The 19,914-nt window shown below is 47.5% G+C and overlaps 2 protein-coding genes across 3 annotated transcripts in view; one reads left to right on the forward strand and one right to left on the reverse strand.

Moving 5' to 3' along the window:
- Positions 1-2,462: 2,462 nt before the first annotated feature.
- Positions 2,463-8,567, reverse strand: TMEM106C (transmembrane protein 106C). 2 transcript variants are annotated; one of them, XM_055095718.1, is made up of 9 exons: positions 8,495-8,567; positions 7,718-8,127; positions 6,928-7,142; positions 6,003-6,066; positions 5,351-5,510; positions 5,119-5,259; positions 4,617-4,666; positions 4,087-4,140; positions 2,463-3,215 (listed from the first exon to the last, which is right to left on the reverse strand). In XM_055095718.1, the coding sequence occupies exons 3-9, from the start codon at positions 7,112-7,114 to the stop codon at positions 3,119-3,121; spliced, it is 753 nt and encodes a 250-aa protein (XP_054951693.1). In that variant the 5' UTR covers positions 7,115-7,142; positions 7,718-8,127; positions 8,495-8,567; the 3' UTR covers positions 2,463-3,118. The 2 variants fall into 2 exon arrangements, with proteins under 2 accessions (XP_054951693.1, XP_003825829.1); XM_003825781.4 differs by having other exon boundaries at positions 7,718-8,089; positions 8,182-8,567.
- Positions 7,778-19,914, forward strand: part of VDR (vitamin D receptor) — a 124,642-nt gene continuing 112,505 nt past the window's right edge. The window contains exons 1-2 of the mRNA XM_055095717.3: positions 7,778-8,140; positions 15,254-15,370. Coding sequence (XP_054951692.1) covers positions 15,334-15,370 — 37 coding nt within the window. The 5' untranslated portion in view covers positions 7,778-8,140; positions 15,254-15,333. The remainder of the gene's footprint in view (positions 8,141-15,253; positions 15,371-19,914) is intronic.

The raw sequence follows: 19,914 nt of genomic DNA on the forward strand, positions 1-19,914 counted from the left end.
GGTGACGTATATGGGTTCCTAGCTGGAGCTAGAGAGTTGAGCTCTGCTCCAACCTGTCCAACTCCAGAGCCTACTTACTCTTAATGAAGTAGTTCAGTAGATTGTGACCATCAGCTTAGACCTCTGCAAGAGAAGTCCCAGGATCAAGGTGATTCCTTGCAGTTCACCCGCTTCTTGAGTCCCTAGTCAAACTCAGAAATAATAGCAGCTGCTCCCTAGGTAACTGCGGCATGAAGTAGAAGGGAGAGCCCAGGGCAGTGCACGGAAAGCTCTGCCTCTGCCTGCACTAGGGTCAGGTGGAAATCGCCACCCTGGCTGGCAGGGCTGTGCTCCCTGTGCCGCTTCCTTGTCTTCCTTTGGCCCGGAGGGGAAGGTGAGAATAACCAGGATCGTTACTAACTTCTGTGATCCCTGATGCCCCCAGAAAGGAGACAGTCTCACTGGTCAGAACAACTTGTCAGATAAATTCCCAACCCCAGCAGGACTCTGGATAAATTCCACTCAGCAGGACTGAGTGGAAAGACCCAGCTTGCTGATTTTAAGGGGCTGGGCCAGGCTTTCCCTCTCTTGAGCCTCCTCATCTCCATGGAAGTGTCCGGCATCACAGGCTTTGGACGAGGAGTTGGCAGTCTCAGCTCCAGCTAAGACTTACTCTCAAGTCCCTTGGATCCTGTGCAAATCACAGAACTTCTGAAACGGGTTCCCTTCTAAACAACTGAAAGAACACAGAATCTTAAAGGAGTGCTAACCAGGTAATAAAGAATTTTACTTATCAAGGCAAAGAATAAGGATTATTTTGCCCAGAGAAAAGACCTGGGACCCTATTGATTCATGTAGTGCTTTAAACAAAGAGGCTGATTCTTTTAATAATTTCTTTCACACTTTGGGCTAGAATCCCTGAGAGATGACCCAGAGATCGTGGAGGTCCTGCACTGAGGTACCTAGGGTTGCAGAATAGTTGGTGGAGATACACTATGGCCTATATAAGGCCTGGTGAGCATAAAAGATTTGTGATGGTGTTTTAAACTCCAGCTATGACTCTGGACAAAATGCATTAGAAATTGCAATCCTAGGCATACAGCAGGTACTCAATAAATACTTTCTAGAATGAGTAAATAAATGAATGGAGATTTCTGTATGCAACAACTCTTCAACCAGGTGATCCGGTATAAGTAGTTTGAGATAAGAAACAGGTCACAGTATAGGCCAAGCCAGAAACTACAGAGAAGAGATAGCTAGCAAAGCCTCTCTCCAAGAAACACACTCTGAAAACTTCAATCCATCGGGAACACAATGGTGATGACAATGACACCAAAGCTAGCCACTTTCTCTTTCTATTCTGGGGTGCTGAGAGAATACTCCAGGCATTTGTTCAAGAATTGACAGACACTACAATAAAGCTCTGTAGAACATCCCAAAGTGCAGTTTGGGATGCTAATAATGTAAACAGATATGGAAATTGATAGTATTATAACGTCAGATTTATTGCTATATGTTTTAAAAATGTAAGTGCTCTCATTCTAATATCATAACTGGATTTTAAGATAATATCAAAAGCAAGAAATGTTACTAAGGCACATGGTCACAACAAAAAAATGTTTCAAAACTGAAGTACCAGTATGAGTATCTTTTTCAAACTTCCATGAAAAATCTGTTACACAGGCTATTTGGAAAACAGGAAAACTAAAGAGCAAATGTAGCAACGTGAACATCTTCATGTGTTTAGGGCATGTTCTGATTAGGGCAACATGCTCAGAAACGGTGAACATTTGCTTCCGTGTAAGTGGTGATGTCCTATCATCAATCCACATCAGTCATCACTGTCATGTACCTGTGTCACTACATGATCCAGGACAACACCAAAACTTAACCCTCAGCTTCTGGGTTCCTCCGTTATGGTCGAAGTCAGCCCAACAGTCATGAAATTTAGCTTTAGTTTGAAGATTCAAGACTATACAGATCATTAAGCAAATATTGAAAACCAAGCTATGGGAATGGAGACAAAAACTAATACACAACCCCAGCCACCACCTGTTGTTGTTAGGGTTTCCTGAGGTCCCAGTGCTATGGGAAGAGCTGACTTCTAACACCTGACTACTCAAGCTTCTTAACTAGATTCTCTGCCATCCTGGGGCTGTAGCCTAACCTCTGGTGGCAGAGCAGGTGGAGACGACCCAAGAAACTTACAACCTCAAACCAGGATGTCTTATTCAAGACTGAATTCCAACCTCCATGGGGCACTGAGTGCTCTGTCCTGGAAGGGAACAGGGTAGCCCCCTGCCACAAGAGGCAGATGGAAGAAAATGAGGCTGCTTGCTGTGACAGGAACTCATGGGAACGGGAGTACAATCAGGGTGCGGTCTCTTTCCTCCTATTCCATCCTGACCCACTTGGAAGGGAACTATTCTACGGTTCCCCCAGAGATCCCTACAAAACACCCAGGCAATCAGAGGAGACACAGATGAATCAAAAGCAGGGTTTATTTTTCTATCAAATCCCCAATCCATGTTCCAGCCAATGGATGAAGGGTGAATCAAGCCCCACATAGACTCTTGGTAAAAACAATTCTAACTTTCTTAAAAAAAAAAAAGCCAACACACTTTTTTCTTTCTTTTCGAAAAGCTCCCAGGCCTTTGGGAACAGCTGAAACAAATTCACATCCTGACTAGGTCTGTTTTCTCTTAGGTATTTGGATGGTCCCTCTCTGCTGCCACTTCTGCACAGATGAGGCACTGATAATGGCCTGCAGCTCACTCACAATCCTAGCTCCACATCACTCCATGGTTTGATAACCTAGAACCATGTTATGATTTCCATTTATAATGCCCTAAGAACAGCTGAAAAGATCTGTATTAAATTCTGCAAATCTTTATTGAGTGCCAACTATTTGCTGGGCACAGGCTAGGCACTGGGCAGTGATTCTGCTGGTTCTGAGAAACATAAATGGTACCATAGGGAGGTGTTTCCTCCTAAGTGGCAGGAGGATGTTTGCTGGGAGTTAAGTGAACCAATTCCTCCTCTGCTTACACCACGTGGGGGTACGTCCAGAACTCAGGCCTTGGGAACATATGCTGTGCTCTCTTCTACAGGCACTGTGTGGAAGAACCAATAGCAGTTGTTAAATAGCTGTGGAATTTCCTCCACAATCCACATAGTGATGTGTCTCCAAGGAGCTCTGGGTCATGAGGCCAATGTATGAAATCTTCACTGAAGTTCTAGGGAAAAGAAAACCAAGAAGAATTAATTATGTTTCGGGGATGAAATAAGCCAGAAAAATGTCCCAGGAAATTTTTTGCAAGTTCAGGGAACAATACCCACGGGCCCCAGGCACATATCCTCATGGTTATGTAACCAGGAGGCCAGAAGATCTTTCCACTTTCACAGAGATACTGTGCCAGGAGGTGGCCTTCCAAACAAGGCTTCTCAATCGAGAATGATTTTACCCCACAGGAGACTTCTGGCAATGCCTGAAGACATTCTGGGTTGTCACAACTAAGGGATGGAGGGTTTACTACTGGGATCTAGTGGGCAGATGCCAGGAATACTGTTAAACATCCTATAATGCACAGAACAGCCCCCTACAACAAAGGTCTGGCCCAAAATGTTCGTAGTGCCAAGGCTGAGAAACTCTGCTCTAACCCCTCATATTTCATGTCTGCAGCAGAGTCTTGTCACTTGCAAATTTAACAGCCATGCTTCCAGAAAACAACCCTAAAGGTCCACGATATGTGGTAATTTGTGTGGCTAGAGAGGAAGTCTGGTCAAATGCCCAGTATTTAACATCTTGAGAAAGCTTTTCTGTTCATGACTGTCTCATTAGGATTCTGAGGGGATCATGTGTTTAGTTAAACTAGACCCATTTTATGGAGAAAATGTTTGACTGCTCAGGGTGACTGGTGATTTGTGAAGGGCATGTGGACACTGTGTTTAGAGAACACCAAGGGTCTACTGTATCTGTGCCTGTGAGGCACAGGGTGTCCCCTCGGGCTAGGTGCCTCTGCCCTGTGGTCACACAGGGGCCTCCTGAGCAAAGGTGGTAGGCTCACGTGGCCGGACAGGCCATCGGGATAGGGAAGAGAGACGCACCGCATGAAGATCACTATGTTGTGCACCAGGATCTCAGGTACCGTGCAGAAGAAGCTACCAAACAGCAAATACGGAAATAGTCAGTTTTTTTTTTTTTTAAAGCCTCAGTAGAAGAGTGCAGAGTTACACTGTCCTGTTTGGGGTGCCCCCCTCCCCCTTCCGACCTAAGTGCTGCCAAGGCTTGTCAGCTCTCAGTCCCTGCCCCTGTCATTTTCATCCTCCCACAGCGTCATACCACTTTCTGTTTTTTCAAACCCATCACATAAGTGCTGGAGCTTGGTAACGTTTTTAGTGGCTTAATGTTCTCTTTTAGAAATTCCAGCACTTCTGTCACATATCAAATAATACATTCTTCAAATACACACATAATAATAATACATTCTTCAAATAAATCTCAAGACATCCAAAGCCAGGGAACCTATAAGCCAAAAGCTGAGATCTAAGGCAGGACCAGGCCCCAATCAATGGAGTATGACTTTGAATCCCTTTCCTCCAGTAGAGAGCACACACAGAGAGAACAGTGTCCTTACTACACATAGGAAAACGGTCCTCCCATCTCGGCCTTCCCGGTAAAATTCACCTGAAAATAAGATACCAGAGTTGGTCTGTGGCCAAGCAGGCTTGACACAGAACAGTATTATTATTAGCAATCCAAAGACCTTGGGTCATTCTTCCATCACATGCAAAATACTTCCCTGAGATTGTCCCTAATATAGTCTATGAGCCTCTAATTGATACTGCCAACCTCTTCCCTTTTGAGGGGCCAATGGACCTCAGGCTGTAACACTGCTGCTTCTTATTTTGTAGCAAATCTTTTTCTCTTACAAATTATTCTGCTCCCCAAATGCTTAAATGATAGCTGTTTTTTCTCACAATTATTTATAATTACAGGGCCCAACAGGTCTTCCTCATCACCAGTTCCTACAAGTAGAAATGAGGAGACAAAAAGGAAAGTGACACAGCTATGGCATTCCTACAGCCCCCTACTCTTCTCTTAGGCCTGTGGGGAAGATTCCTAAAAGAACAGCATACCAGTTGCTCACTCCGAGGTGGAATAAGGGAGACGTTAGTAGTCACATATGTACCGACCACTGTGTTCATGTACTGAATCTGGCTGGACAGGCTGGTCACTGCCACCGTGTAGAAGTTGGAGTTCCTGATTTTCAGGGTGGCCTACATCAGGGCAAGTCAGGAAACAAGTGTAAGTGTCCTGGGTCCCAGCCTGGCAGGTGCACAACCCAGGGAATGAAACCCTAAGGCTTACCATGATGGTGAGAATTACAAGGGAGTCTTGCTTATTAAATGTGACTTTCACCACTTTGATGCCGTCATCATCCACAAGGACTGAATGCGGAAACAGGAAGAAAACCACCAAACCAGATGCCAGGAGACAAAGCAGGATGGACAGGAGGACATATTGCTTACTGCAAATGACACAGCACATGACCGACCCAGGCAGTCAGATATCAAGGTTCAATGTGTCAAGATTAAACACAAAACCAGGAAAGAGAAGGGAGTTGAAAGGGAAGTTCCAAGAGCTTGGAACCATAAACCAGTTAAGAAGCAGTGAAGCAGGAGAAACCTTTTAAAACTCCTTTAAACACTGTTTGCACTCTGGGAAGAAAAGCTGAAGAAAGGAGCTATGTGGACAGAGATAGTCCCACACCTCCCAGAACACTCCACTTTCCCAGTTTCTTCTGATTCCATTCCTTGACCTTCAAAGCATTTCCAGCTTCAAGTTTCTTTCCCCAGATTGTGATGGGGGCAGAGATATCTTGCTTGGGCAAACAGTTATAAGGAAAATGGGGAACTTATAAGAACATGTGTAGTTTTCAAAGAATTAACTGGCATTCATACATAGAGAAAGAGATTAGGGACAGAAGTAGGTATTAACAGGTGAGAAGCAGGTAACTCACGTTCGCTGAGGGCGCAATCTCTGATCACTGTGTGGGATCAAAGCCACCAACTCATTTACTTGCTCTAGAAAAGAGCCAAACAATTATTTTGTAAATCCCATGTGTTGGCAGTACTTCCTTCACGTCTCACTTGAGCCTGCCACAACAAATATTCTTCTGGAATGAGACATTTTAAAAAATACTAGTGAAATTCACATGTTGGGTCTAATGAACAAGAAACAAGAGAGTGCCACAAATTATAAAACATCTATCAGTGCTGCCAGGGTAGTGATGTGGAAGTTGAAAAACCTGGGATCCTGTTCTGGCTTTACTACATGGGCTTGGCAGAGTCGTCGAATCTCTCAAGGCCATGGTTTCCTTGCCTTTCATACGGAAGCTTTGGAGTAAATGATTTCGAAGGTCCTAACCAGCTCTAAATTTCTGTGACTCTCCAGCTAAACTGTTAAAGACTTTCTGAGGGCCAATTTGTTAATAGTAATAGATGATCCTGTACCAAGGCTAAGTATTTGTCTCTCTCTCCCGACCTGATATATTTTTCTGACCTTAGGCTGTTAAGGATTAGCTACCCATTTCCTTGAAAAGCAGCTTCCAAGATGGTTCCCCCGCAAAGCTGTCCCAATCCTTGTGACAGCGATAAAGAAATGTGCCTGTCAACAAATCCCACAACACAGAGCGAACTGAATGTTCCAAACCTCAGGAAAAGAACAAGAGTGGAGGTAAAGAAAAGAAGAAAGGGTTGGAAAAATAAGGAGAGGAAGAGAAGTTGCGGAACTGCCCAAGTGTATTAAGTCAGTTGAGCTGGCTCCTGTCCAGGGCACTGTCTCTATTATGGTATTACTGCCCAGAAGAAAAGTTGTCTGGGCAGACAGGAGAACTCCGAGGGTACCTTGGGATTCTCATCAGGGAATCATCCCTCCATGATCACCTGTTGGAATGTAGCCTGTCCCCTGGCACGTGAGACAGGTGATGCTATCTCTCCCGGTGAATTCCACATATGGGAACTGAGCAATGGCTTCTTCCTGCTCTCGTTCAGCCAGCAAACCGTCCCTGTCATCTTCTTGCTTTCGCCTGCAGGAGGAGGGGCGAGCAGCAGCGGAATGCTGAGACCCCATGGCCGTGATATGCCACTGGTGTCATGTCCTAAGATGAAAAGAGGGAGTGCACGTTAGCGGCCCCAGTGAATCACGACAGAAATAGCTTGTTTCTATAAGAAAATTAAAAACGCAAAAATGACAAGTTGCCGCCCTGAGTGTGGTCCCAACACCTGTACGATTTCTATCGGGACCCTCATTTTGTAGTAGTGCTACCCACTCCCCTCTTACCCGCCACACACAGCCGGCGGGGGTGGGGAGGGGGAACGGGGCCTGCCTTTCACGCACCTGCCTCGATCCTCACCGCCCTGGGACTTGGGGCACCCCCGCTCCCACCTGGTCCAGCCTCGCCCCTTCCTCTTCACTATTTGTAAGCTCTATGCCCCTCCTCGAGCAACAAACAGGCACCAAATTGATAACCGGCCTTAACGATTCCCATTCCTCTCCAACCCCCAGCCCCAGGAGGCGGGCTCAGGTCACGCCCCTTGGCAAAAAGCGATGCTCTGAGCCCACCAAAGTGGCCTAGGCAGGAGCGAACGCCAGCGTCGCAGACCTGCAGGGCACGAACTCCCGGCAGCTCCTCTCCGGCCGCTCCCCCGACCACCTGCCAGCTTGAGGACTTACCAGCCTCTTCGGTCGGCGGAGCGGCACGCACTCAGGGCGCAGGCGCCAAATACCAAGCCCGCTAGGAGAACGCGGGCGCGCGCTCGCGCGTGCGCTCTTCGGGGCTCCGGAGGCCTTCCCAATATCGCAGCTGTCTGGCTCCCTCGGTTCCGGTAGAGGGCGGCAGAGAGCGCCGGGGAGCCGCGACCCTTGCTGTTGGGCCGCGGTAGTCCGCGGAGTCGGGACGATGCTCTGCTGTTCGCTGGATAGGCTGGGAAAGGCTTCAGTCAAGTTTCCAGAGCAAAACACTTCTCTGCTGCGAGAGGAGGATGGTGCTGCCGGCTACCGAAGCCATTCTGAAATATTCTTTATAGTACAGGAGCTGTGTAGTCGCTGAGGGTACACACATGCGGAGCATCCAGAGAAACTGCCTTTGCAAAAATTGTAAGTGAGAAAATTATGACAGTGAAAGAGATCTGACTTACCCAGTTCCGTCTTGCTTCTAACCTCCGAACTGCCCTTGTTCATTCCTGGGTATAGGCCAAACTAACTTTGGGAGGAATTTAGTTTATAGTTGAACTTCGAAGCAAAGATAACAGCCCTTCCCCAAAACAAACCCCCTTCTTGCCTGGGGACCAGACTGCCTTTGTAAGACTAACAAATTAGCCACAAGATTAGAAATTATGGTTTAGGAGTCATCCAGACAGAGGTCACAAGATTCCAAACCTTCCCTATTGCTCCAAGGGATAACGTCACTATTGTAAAATCTAAGATCGGTGCTGGGGATATTTTTCAGACCCTGCGTTCTGAGGCACCAGCTGGCAGTACCCAGACCAGTTATCTGGCTCAGCCAGTTCTGCAATCCCACCCAGGAACAGAAAACAGCAAGAAGAACCCACTTAGACCCCCCTATGATTTCATCTCCAACCTGACCAATCAGCACTCCCCACTGCCTGATACCTACCAGCCGAATTATCCTTAAAAAACCCCAGTCTCTGAATTATCGGGGAGACTTATTTGAGTAATAAAACTCTGGTATCTCATTCAGCCGGCTCTGCATGAATTAAAATCTCCACAGCAATTCCCCTGTCTTGATGAATCAGCTCTGGGCAACGGGCAAGGAGAACCCGTCCGGCAATTATATCAGAACCTGTCCTCAGTCCAGGAGGGGAACCAGAGGCTTCATCAGACCCCTCCAATACTGTAGATAAAAGTGCTGCTGGAAGTCTCACAAGTCAGAGGGGCCCAGCCTGGGGGAAACCTTCCATGGGGAGTCCTGCTGGCTTCTCGCAGGAACGGACCCCACAGCTGAGCTTTGCAAGCCAGTTAGGTGCCAAGAGGCACCAAGGAGTAGATTCATTCGGTAGTAGGGCCCCCCTTCCCCAGACCTCCACAAAAAAGGCACGTACGTAAGAGGTTAGAAAGCACTTTTCGTTTGTTTGTTTGTTCGTTTGTTTTGAGATGGAGTCTTGCTCTGTCGACCAGGCTGGAGTACAGTGGCACAGTCTCAGCTCACTGCAACCTCCGCCTCCCGGGTTCAAGCGATTCTCCTGCCTCAGCCTCACAAGTAGCTGGGATTACAGGCGCACACCACCACACCTGGCTAATTTTTGTATTTTTAGTGGAGACCGGGTCTCACCATGTTGACCAGGCTGGCCTCAAACCCCTGACCTCAGGTGATCTGCCCACCTTGGCCTCTCAAAGTGCTGGGATTACAGGCCTGAGCCACTGTGCCCGGCCTAGAGGGTACTTTTTAATGGGTGGGTTTCTTTGTTCATACTGCCAGGTTGAGCTTAGCCTGCAGCAGCAGGAGTTGAGTACAGACATTAACCAGGTGAAATTATTAAAGATGATGCTAGGGGAGAGGAGATATTCTGAAATGGGATGAATAAGGGGCCCACTTGGCAATACAGAGTGAGGCTGAGGCTGGTGACCCCTCAGGTTTCTGCCACCTCTGTATTTTCCTCTTTCTCCTGTGGGGAATGCCAGTGTACCTGCTGTTGTCTAGCCATCTGCCTGACCACTGGCCACAATCAGCCCACTGAGTCTTTAGTAAGAGGCAACAAGGACCCTCTACTTCCCCTCTCACATCTCTGATCCACCTCTTCTCCTTCTTGAAACGTTTTTTTTTTTCATCTGTTGGGTCACAGAAAACGATTCCCCAAAATATGGTGTTTGAGCATACTGAGTGCTTTTGAGAATTAAAAGAAAACAAGTCTCAGAATCAAGGTACCTCTAACCTTGTCTTGTTCCTCCCCTCAACCCCAAGCATAGGGGAAGACTCTCTCTGGAATTTCCTTGTCTCACCAAGAAAGCTTTTTTTTTTTTGAGACAGGGTTTTGCTCTGTCGTCCAGGATCAAGTACAGTGGTGCCATCACAGCTCACTGAAGCCTCAAATTCTGGGGCTCAAGCAGTCCTCTGTGAAACAAAAATAAAGCTAAGTCTTCTCTACCCCCAGCCATCTGCATGGACCCCTCCTCTCAGCCAAGGGCATTCCAAAGTTAACCTGAAAAACTAGTTCAGGCCATGATGGGAAGGGGGAGTCAGACATGCCTCACTACCATTGTGAAAGAAAAATAAATCTCAGGACCCCCAAATCATGAAGTCAAGGGAAAAGTCAAGCTGGAGACTATGTCAGGCAATTCTGCCTCCCATTTTATTTCTAAATAAGGTAGCTACAAAGATCAGAATTACATATCCCCCTCACAATTTGCCCACAAGGAATTTCCTTGTGGACAAAGGACAGACATGACTCAAAGTCATCTTTCTGAGGCTCACCTGAGACAAATGTGTATTCGATTGCCTCCTCTGCCCTACGATGTATGTAAAAATGCAGGTGTACTGAGCCAGACTAAATTGTGTATTCAATGGAAGACGGATGTAGGACTCAAAAGAATGCAACCTTTTTTCTCTTATCTACTTCTGACCTGAAAGACCCCCACCTCGGCACCCTTCGAGTTGTCCTGCCTTACTGGACCCAACCAATGTACATCTTACACATAATTATTGATGTCTCATGTCTCCCTAAAATGTTTAAAAGCAAGCTGTACCTGACTACCTTGGGCACATATCGTTAGGACCTCCTGAGGCTGTGTCACAGGAATGTCCTTAACCTTGTCAAAATAAACTCCTAAATTAATTGAGACTTATCTCTGATACTTTTTTGGATGATACCTCCCACGTCAACCTCCCAAGTAGTTGGGACCATAGGTGTGCACCACCACGCCGAGCTAATTTTTAAATTTTTACTGGCGATGGGGTCTCCCCCTGTTGCCCAGGCTGGTCTCAAACTCCTGGGCTCAAGCAGTCCTCCTGCCTCAGCTTCCCAATGTGCTAGGATTACAGGCATGAGCCACTGTGCCTGGCCAAGAAAACTTCTTACCAAGAGTTTGTATCCCATCCCTGAAATATCATGATCTATGGCAGAGAAGAAGACTGAAGAATGCAATCATGCTTGGATGGAATTTTTCACAAGATAATGCCTGCCTTTCCTGCTCATTCAAATTGCAAAGAGAATCATTTACAAGTTAATGTGTCTGCCTTGTCTATTCATTCTCCCTGATCACTTACTGCCCCTCAAAAGAATTGCTTACATTCCCCATCTTCTCTCTCCCCTGTAAAGAAGGGTTGTATCCATTCTCACACTGCTATAAAGAACTACCTGAGACTGGGTAATTATGAAGAAAAGAGGTTTAATTGAATCACAGTTCCACAGGCTGTACAGGAAGCATGGGTGGGAGGCCTCAGGAAACTTACAATCATGGCAGAAGGTAAATGGAAAGCAAACACATCTTACCATGGCAGAGCAGCAGAGAGTGAAGGGAAAAGTGCCACACACTTTTAAACCATCAGATCTTGTGAGAACTCACTCACTATCACGAGAACAGCCCCCATGATCCAATCACCTCCCATGAGGCCCCTCCTCCAATTCAACATGAGATTTGGGCAGGGGTACAAATCCAAACTGTGTCATTCCACCCCGGCCCTCCCAAGTCTCATGTCTTTCTCACATTGCAAAATACAATTATCCCTTCTCAGCAATCCCCCAAAGTCTTAACTCATCCCAGCATTAACTCAAAAGTCCAAGTCCAAAGTTGTTACAGGAAAGGGGTCCCGATCCAGATCCCAAGAGAGGGTTCTTGGATCTCGCTCAAGAAAGAATTCAGGGCGAGTGTGCAGTGCAAAGTGAAAGCAAGTTTATTAAGAAAGTGCACTTTGGGAGGCTGAGGCAGACAGATCACGAGGTCAGGAGATCGAGACCATCCTGGCTAACACGGTGAAACCCTGTCTCTACTAAAAATACAAAAAATTAGCTGGGCATGGTGGTGGGTACCTGTAGTCCCAGCTACTCAGGAGGCTGAGGCAGAAGAATGGCGTGAACCTGGGAGGCAGAGTTTGCAGTGAGCCGAGATAGTGCCCCTGCACTCCAGCCTGGGCGACAGAGCAAGACTCCGTCTCAAAAAAAAAAAAAAGAAAGAAAGTAAAGGAATAAAAGAATAAAAGAATGGCTACTTCATAGACAGGGCAGCCACAAGGGCTGCTGGTTGCCTGTTTTTATGGTTATTTCTTGATGATATGCTGAACAAGGGGTGGATTATGGATTATTCATGCCTCCCCTTTGTGGACCATATAGGGTAACTTCCTGACGTTGCCATGGCATTTGTAAACTGTCATGGTACTGGTGGGAATGTAGCAGTGAGGATGACCAGAGGTCACTCTCATGGCCATTTTGGTTTTGGTAGGATTTAGCTGGCTTCTTTCCTGCAGGCTGTTATATCAGCAAGGTCTTTATGACCTGTATCTTTTGCCAACGTCCTATCTCATCCTGTGACTTAGAATGCCTTAACGGTCTGGGAATTCAGCCCAGTAGGTTTCAGCCTCATTGTACCCAGCTCCTATTCAAGATGGAGTTGTTCTGGTTCACATGCCTCTGACAAAGTCTCATTTGAGACAAGGCAAGTCCCTTCTGCCTATGAGCCTGTAAATTTAAAAACAATTTAGTTACTTCCAAGATACAATGGAGGTACTGGCATTGAGTAAATGCTTCCATTCCAAATGGGAGAAATTGGCCAAAACAAAGGGGCTACAGGCCCCATGCAAGTTTGAAACACAATAGGGCAGTCATTGAATATTTTTATTTTTTTGAGATGGGGTCTGGCTCCATTGCCCAGGCTGGAGTGCAGGGGTATGATCTCAGCTCACTTCATCCTCCGCCTCCTGGGCTCAAACCACCCTCCCTCCTCAGCCTCCCAAGTAGCTGGGACTACAGGAATGTACCACCGTGACCAGCTAATTTGTGTGTGTGTATTTTTTTCTTTTTTGGTAGACATGGGGTTTTGCCATGTTACCCAGGCTGGTCTCAAACTCCTGGCCTCAAGCAATCCTCTTGTCTCAGTCTCCCAAAGTGCTAGGATTACAGGTGTGAGCTACCACACCCAGCCAAATCTTAAAGCTCCAAAATAATTTCCTTTGACTCCACGTCTCACATTCAGAGCATGCTGATACAAGCAGTGGGCTCCTAAGGCTTTGGACAGCTCTTCCCCTGTGGCTCTGCAGGGTACAGCCCCTTTGGCTGCTTTCATGGGCTGGTGTTGAGTGCCTACTACTTTTCCAGGTGCACAGTGCAAGCTGTCAGTGGATCTACTATTCTAGGGTCTGGAGAATGGTGGCCTTCTTCTCACAGCTCCACTAGGCAGTTCCCCAGTGGGGACTCTGTTGGGGCTCCAACCCCATATTTCCCCTCCACAATGCCCTAGTAGAGGTTTTTCATGAGGGCTCTGCCCATGCAGCAGACTTCTGCCTGGACATCCAGGCATTTCCATACATCCTCTAAAATCTAGGTGAAGGCTTCCAAGCCTCAGCTCTTGCCTTTTGCACACCTGCGGACCCAACACCATATGGAAGCCACCAACACTTGGGGCTTGAACCCTCTGAAGCAACAGCCTGAGCTGTACCTTGGCCCCTTTTAGCCACAGCTGGAGCTGGAGCGGCTGGGAGGCAGGGTGCTATATCCTGATGCTGCCCAGAGCAGCAGAGGCCCTGGGCCTGGCCCATGAAACCATTTTTCCCTCCAAGGCCTCTGTGCCTATGATGGGAGGGGCTGCCACAAAGATCTCTGACATGTCCTGGAGACATTTTCCCCATTGTCCTGGTTATTAACATTCAGATCCGCTTTACTTATGTAAATTTCTGCAGCTGGCTTGAATTTCAACCTGCCCCCACCAAGTTGGAGTCTCACTCTTGTTGCCCAGGCTGGGGTATAGTGGTGCAATCATGGCTCACTGCAACTTCTGCCTCCCAGGTTCAAGCAATTCTCCTGTCTCAGTCTCCTGAGTAGCTGGGATTACAGGTGCCCACCACCAAGCCTAGCTAATTTTTATATTATTAGTAGAGACAGAGTTTCACCATGTTGGCCAGGCTGGTCTTGAACTCTTGATCTCAGGTGATCCACCCTCCTCAGCCTCCCAAAGTGCTGGGATTATAGGCATGAGCCACCGTGCCTGGCATCCAGCTTGAATTTCTTCCCAGAAAATAGGTTTTTCTTTTCTACCACATGGTCAGGCTGCAAATTTTCCAAACTTTTATGTTCTGCTTCCCTTTTAAATATAAGTTCTGATTTCAGATAATCACTTTGTGAACACATACAACTGTACACTGTTAGGAGCAGCCAGGTCAGGTCACCTCTTGAATGCTTTGCTGCTTACAAATATCTTCCACCAGATAACCTAAATCATCTCTCTCAAGTTCAAAGTGCCACAGATCTCTAGGGCTGGGGCAAAATGCTGTCAGTCTCTTTGCTAAAGCATAGCAAAAATGACTTTTACTCCAGTTCCCAATAAGTTCCTCATCTCCATCTGAGACCACCTCAGCCTGGACTTCATTGTCCATGTCACTATCAGCATCTTGGTCAAAACCATTCAACAAGTCCCTAGGAAGTTCCAAACTTTCCCACACCTTCTTGTCTTCTTCTGAGCCCTCCAAACTGTTCCAACCTCTGCCCATTACCCAGTTCCAAAATTGCTTCCACATTTTCAGGTATCTTTATAGCAATGCCCCACTTCTGGTATCAGTTTTCTGTATTAATCCATTCTCACACTGCTATGAAGAACTACCTGAAACTGGTAATTATGAAGAATAGAGGTTTAATTGACTTACAGTTTTGCAGGCTGTGAAGGAAGCATGGGTGGGAGGCCTCAGGAGCTTAGAATCATGGCAGAAGGTGAAGGGAAAGCAAGCACAGCTTACCATGGCGGAGCAGGAGAGAGAGCGTGAAGGGAAAGTGCCACATGCTTTTAAACCATCAGATCTCGTGAGAACTCACTCACTATCATGAGAACAACCCCCATGATCCAATCATTCCCGCCAGGCCCCTCCACCAATTCAACATGAGATTTGGGCAGGGACACAAATCCAAATCATATCGAGGGTATATAAACTTTTGTATCCCATTTCAGGGCTGGGCTAATCACTCTATGATTCCCTCTTCCCCCACTCCCCTTCCATGCATATTAATAAAATTTGTATGCCTTTTCTTCTATTAATCTGCCTTTTTTCAGTTAATTTTCAGCAAACTTCCCCTACTGTTTTGGCACTGTGAGCAGAACATCAATGCCGCTCTGCTCCTCTGGAAGCTGCCATGAAAAGAACTCAGGACCTCACAAGTCAGAAGAAGGGTAAGAAATTTTTACCAGCCAGGCTCTCAATCTCTCTTTCTGTGGAATCTGGTTGAGCAAATGGTAAAAAAAAAAAACAAAACACTGCCTTTTTCTCTCCCAAATCTTGATTAATGGGAGAAAAGCATTTGTGTGACTAGTCCTGGGTATGGCAACTCTGGTGTACTTTTCGAATGAATATTCATGTTGTCTGGTCCTTTTTCCTCCCAGAAATCCTGTTTTCCTTTGTCTTTGTCTTTCTGTGTTCTTATGCTATAAAGTGGGTACCATAGCGTAGAACATATGCCTAAAACCCCTAAAGCCTGCTGTTCAATTCAGCCTTGCAGACTGGTCAGTTTTGTGGTACTGATCAGTCCGGTGTCTATTTAGAAAAACCACTGAGTACCCAAAATAAAAACTGGATGAAGTCCCCCTCTCGTCTTGTCTTATGTCGTTGAGAGCCTGACTTGTGACCAAGTGGGAGCCCCTTCACAGGAAAAGGGGGCAGCTTTCCCTTTGCTCCTACACATCTCTCTCCTTGCAAGTTCTATACCAGTTTTTATTCCTCAGTTAACCAAATCCGATGTTGTTGGTGGCAGCAAATGATCAACTAAAAATACATTTCTCAGCCTCTCTTGCAGATAGAGGTGGCTGTGTGACACAGTTCTGGCCGATGGGGTGTAAGAACTTGTGTGGAACTTCCAGGAAAGCTCCTTAAAAGGGATGGAGACTCGACTGGTCCTTTGACCTTCCTCTTCCTGCTTGGAATTTGAACTTGATGTTGGAGATGGGGCAGCTGTCTTGTGACAATAAGAAGTATATGCTAAGGGAGGCTGGGTATAAGGGTAAAAGGAGCCTGAACCCCTGATGGCGTTGTAGCCATGGTGAGGCCCTGACTGCCTCACCTCTGAGCTCTCATTAAATGAGACAAATAGCCCCTCAAAATCATGTAAGCCTGGTCTTTTGGGTGTCTCTTTTTCCTGGTGGGATGCAATCCTAACATGCAGATACAGAGCTAGTAAAGATAAAAGACTGGATCTTATAACAAGAAGAATGACTGCTTTGACCACATACCATGTAGGCCACGCTGAGATTTCTAACCTCTTCCAACTTCAGCCCTCGGGGCACATGCCCTTTGAGAGGGAGGCCCCTTGCCTGACTGAGGCCTGTCTTCCAAGTTAGGCTTTCCTGCCTGAGGACCTGCCTCTATAGGTAATTCACATGGAGAGCACCTCTAGTGAGAGCCCATCCTCTAGGCACGTGGGTGTTGCCTCACTTTATGGCCTCCCTTGGACACCCTGCCAAGGACAGGAAGCAATAAACCTAGTATCTGCAAGTGGATGGACAGCGGGTGGTTTAGACTGTCCCAGAAACAGGAAAATGAGGAGGCAGCAGCCTGATTCATACAGCTTAAGACGAAGAGGAGCCTAGAAGGAGATTGAGAACTGTGGATGCCTTGAAAAGGGAGGGAAACAAGTTAAGGGCTTACAGCTGTGGTCAGGAAGTGGGAGGGCTTTGGGTTGATGGAGGTCTGGGGGCTTCACCTGTAGAGCTCTTGAGGCTCTCTGACAATCTGTCTCCAAAAGTGAGTCTGGGACAGATAGACTGTACTCTCCAGTTAGGCTTTTATTCCTCCATGTTATGCCCGATGCATAGTAGGCCCTCAATAAATGCTCACAGAATGACTCAGCCTGGTGGCTGGCCAGCACCGCCCTGGCGGAGTAGTCCTAGCCTCCGCAGGAGCCATCTGGGAGGCAGTATTAATTGGGCAGCACATTCCTGAGGAGACAGCCATCACTTCTCACCTGGGCTTGGCTTCCCAGGCGTGTCTCACCGTCGCAGTTATGAGAAGTGAGGTTACTGCAGACGTGAGCTCACTGGGGCTCTCTGGGTGGGCCTGGGCAGAGGGGGCCAGCTGTGTACTCCTGTATTCCCAGCCTCCTCAATCTCTCCACGTGCATGTACTCTTGGCCCCATAGGCCCAGGGCAGTGCAGGCCGGAAAGGGCTGCTGGTCTGAAAAGGCCCTGTGGGGCCAGGGGCAGGTCAGCAACTAGCTCTGCCCAGCTCTGCATCCCTCCCTGGACTCATATGCAGGAACGGGATGAGGCAGGAGGATCTTCAGGGCTGTCTTGACCTCCCTTTGCACTGGTGGGGAGACTGAGGAATTCGAGTTGGAGGTGCTCTTCATGGTCTTCATTCTGTCCCTGCTTTCTTGATTCCACACTTGAGAAAGCTTGCTTGAGGTTAAATGACACCTAGTGAGTGAAAGAATCAGGACTAGAACCAAGTCCGTTGTTTGCTTATTGGGTGCACTGTCCCAAGAGATCGGGACTTGCTGAAGCTTGGAGAGTTGAAGGCTGAGCCAGGTCATAACCCCGTTGCTGTAGCCACTGTAGTACCTGAGTGGACTTAAGAGGCACACAAACCTTATTTAATGGATTCTGTGTTTATTCTTATGTGAATCAGAGATCTCAGAGCCCAAAGCTCTGGCTCATATGTCTAGAGTGAGGAAATAGTCTCACCCTCTGAAGTTCCGGGTTCAGTTCTCTAAATGGAGAATAAGGTCCCTTGCATTTAAAAACTCCTTACAACGTTAGAGCATTTTGCCACTTACATGGCACTTCCTTTGATGTGAGGCAGCTGTTATTCCCATTTTACGGGTGGAAAAACAGACGGAAGCTGATTTGTCTTAACTATTGTGGTAGGGTCCAAACTGGATCATTGGGATTTCTGCTCCCAAGTCGTCTCTTTTTTCCTTACTGTGCTAATTTGTGTGAAGAATGGACACAGGAAGAGAGTTTACAGACTTTTTCTTGGAGGAGTAGCACACAGGGTGTCTGTATAGAGAAGGTCCCCGGCAGGGGTCTGCACCTGTGGGTGCAGTTGGAGGCAGACAGCTCTGCTCAGACAGGTTAGACACAGTGAGGGTGCAGGGGGCTTATATGTTCAAGTGTATGGTAGACACACCTGAGAGTGATAACTCAAGCACAGCCTGAGAGTGACCCTGTACAGCAGATGCACCTGAAAGCAGTTCAGAAGTCTGAGCTAAAGATTCTGGGAGTGGCCAACCCGGAGATTAATTTCTTATCTATGAGAACATCCGAGTTTCCCTGCTGTCCAGTGGGACACGGCCGTACAGGGGATTGAGGCCCTTTCTTTTGGATTAAATGAAGGCTGCCAGGTGGAGGCTGTTAGGGGAAGGGTGCGAAGTGAAAATGCTATAAACTGCATGTTTTTCACAAGTGGCTGTTGTTCTCCTGCCCAGCGTGCCACCACAGGAGCATCCCCATGTGTAAGTTTCCCACTAATAAATCCCCTGGTCTCGTATGCTGGCCCTGCGTCTCTTCTTCGGTCTCTTGAACCTGGTGCCCTCCCTACTGAAGTGAATAGGGGTCCGGCACAACATCAAGGAACTGACAATTCACCACGACCTTGTGAAGGGGACCCAGAAGCCAGTCAACCAAGGTGGTCCAAAAAGCCACATCCTCAGCTCCTCCTTTGAGGGACCTGACGAGGCTGCCTGTGGGACCAGGGAAGGAGGGTCTCGCTTGCATTGTGCCCATGTTCACCTGGCTCACAGGTGCACCTGGAACAGCCAATAAGTGTCCTGGCTGCAGTTCGAGGGATGAATCTTCCTCCATAAATCCTGGAGGGCAAAAGAGGTCCTATTTTTTAAAAATTTAAACCAACCTAAATCTAACTCAGAGCCCCATCCTGACTGGCCCCAGGGGATTTAATCTCCTCCATTACTGAGGCTACCTCCCCCTCCCCAGGGTCGCTCAGGAGTCCTGGAGAATTACTTCTTGGAGCCCAGGAGGCAGGGTATGCAAGGGCCTCTCACCATGTCATGCTGATCTCCCCCTTGTCCCTTTTCCCACAGGCCTCTGTGTTGGGTCATGTTACTGCTCCTTGTGACCTGGGAACCTTGGCCCAGGCTGGTAGAGCTGGTGTGCAGGGTCCAAAGCGCCCATGCAGCCATGCCCCTTGGAGACCCTGCCCCTTCTCCACAGTGATGCTGGGGCAGGAGTTCAGCTTCCTCTCCCCTCACCCTGCTCACTCCTTGCTTTCCTCTCTCAACAGCATCTTGAACACCTGATATCATCTCTTGAGTAAGCCCAGGAATTCATGAGAGACAGTTCAAGAGGTTGTCTTTGAATTATTATTTTTTTAATTTCTACCCCAAAGAAATCTAAAGGGCTGAGTTATCCCTTTGGAACAGGGGACAGATACTGGGGAAAAACACAAAACACAAACTAACATCTTAAAATGAACATAATCAAACTATCTTGGAGGGAAACCTGCAGACCACGGAGACTAATAGCTGCTTCTGACACTATTAACAATTGCCTCAGGCTCAGTACGGCCTGGAGAGGGTGGCAACACCATGAGATGGCTTTGGGGGTCTTAGCCCTTAATAATTGCCGCAACTCTCTCTGCCGCTGGCAACCTCGGATGAACACACTCTAAGTAGGTTAAATGGTGATCGAGCTACACACACGCAAACTGCTTGCCCCTTTTTGCCCTTCTAGAGGGGCTGGAGCACCCCCCGAATGGTACCTGTGGT

This window comes from Pan paniscus, chromosome 10 (genome assembly GCF_029289425.2).
Source record: "Pan paniscus chromosome 10, NHGRI_mPanPan1-v2.0_pri, whole genome shotgun sequence".
Classification (NCBI taxonomy): Eukaryota; Metazoa; Chordata; class Mammalia; order Primates; family Hominidae; genus Pan; species Pan paniscus.

Coding starts and splice junctions, on each gene's coding strand:
- TMEM106C (XM_055095718.1), bottom strand. CDS start 7,114: ATGGGGTCTCAGCATTCCGCTGCTGCTCGCCCCTCCTCCTGCAGGCGA. Junction 5,511..6,002: donor AGATTGCGCCCTCAGCGAAC/GTGAGTTACCTG, acceptor TGTCATTTGCAG/TAAGCAATATGTCCTCCTGT. Junction 4,141..4,616: donor GGACCGTTTTCCTATGTGTA/GTAAGGACACTG, acceptor GCTGTTTGGTAG/CTTCTTCTGCACGGTACCTG.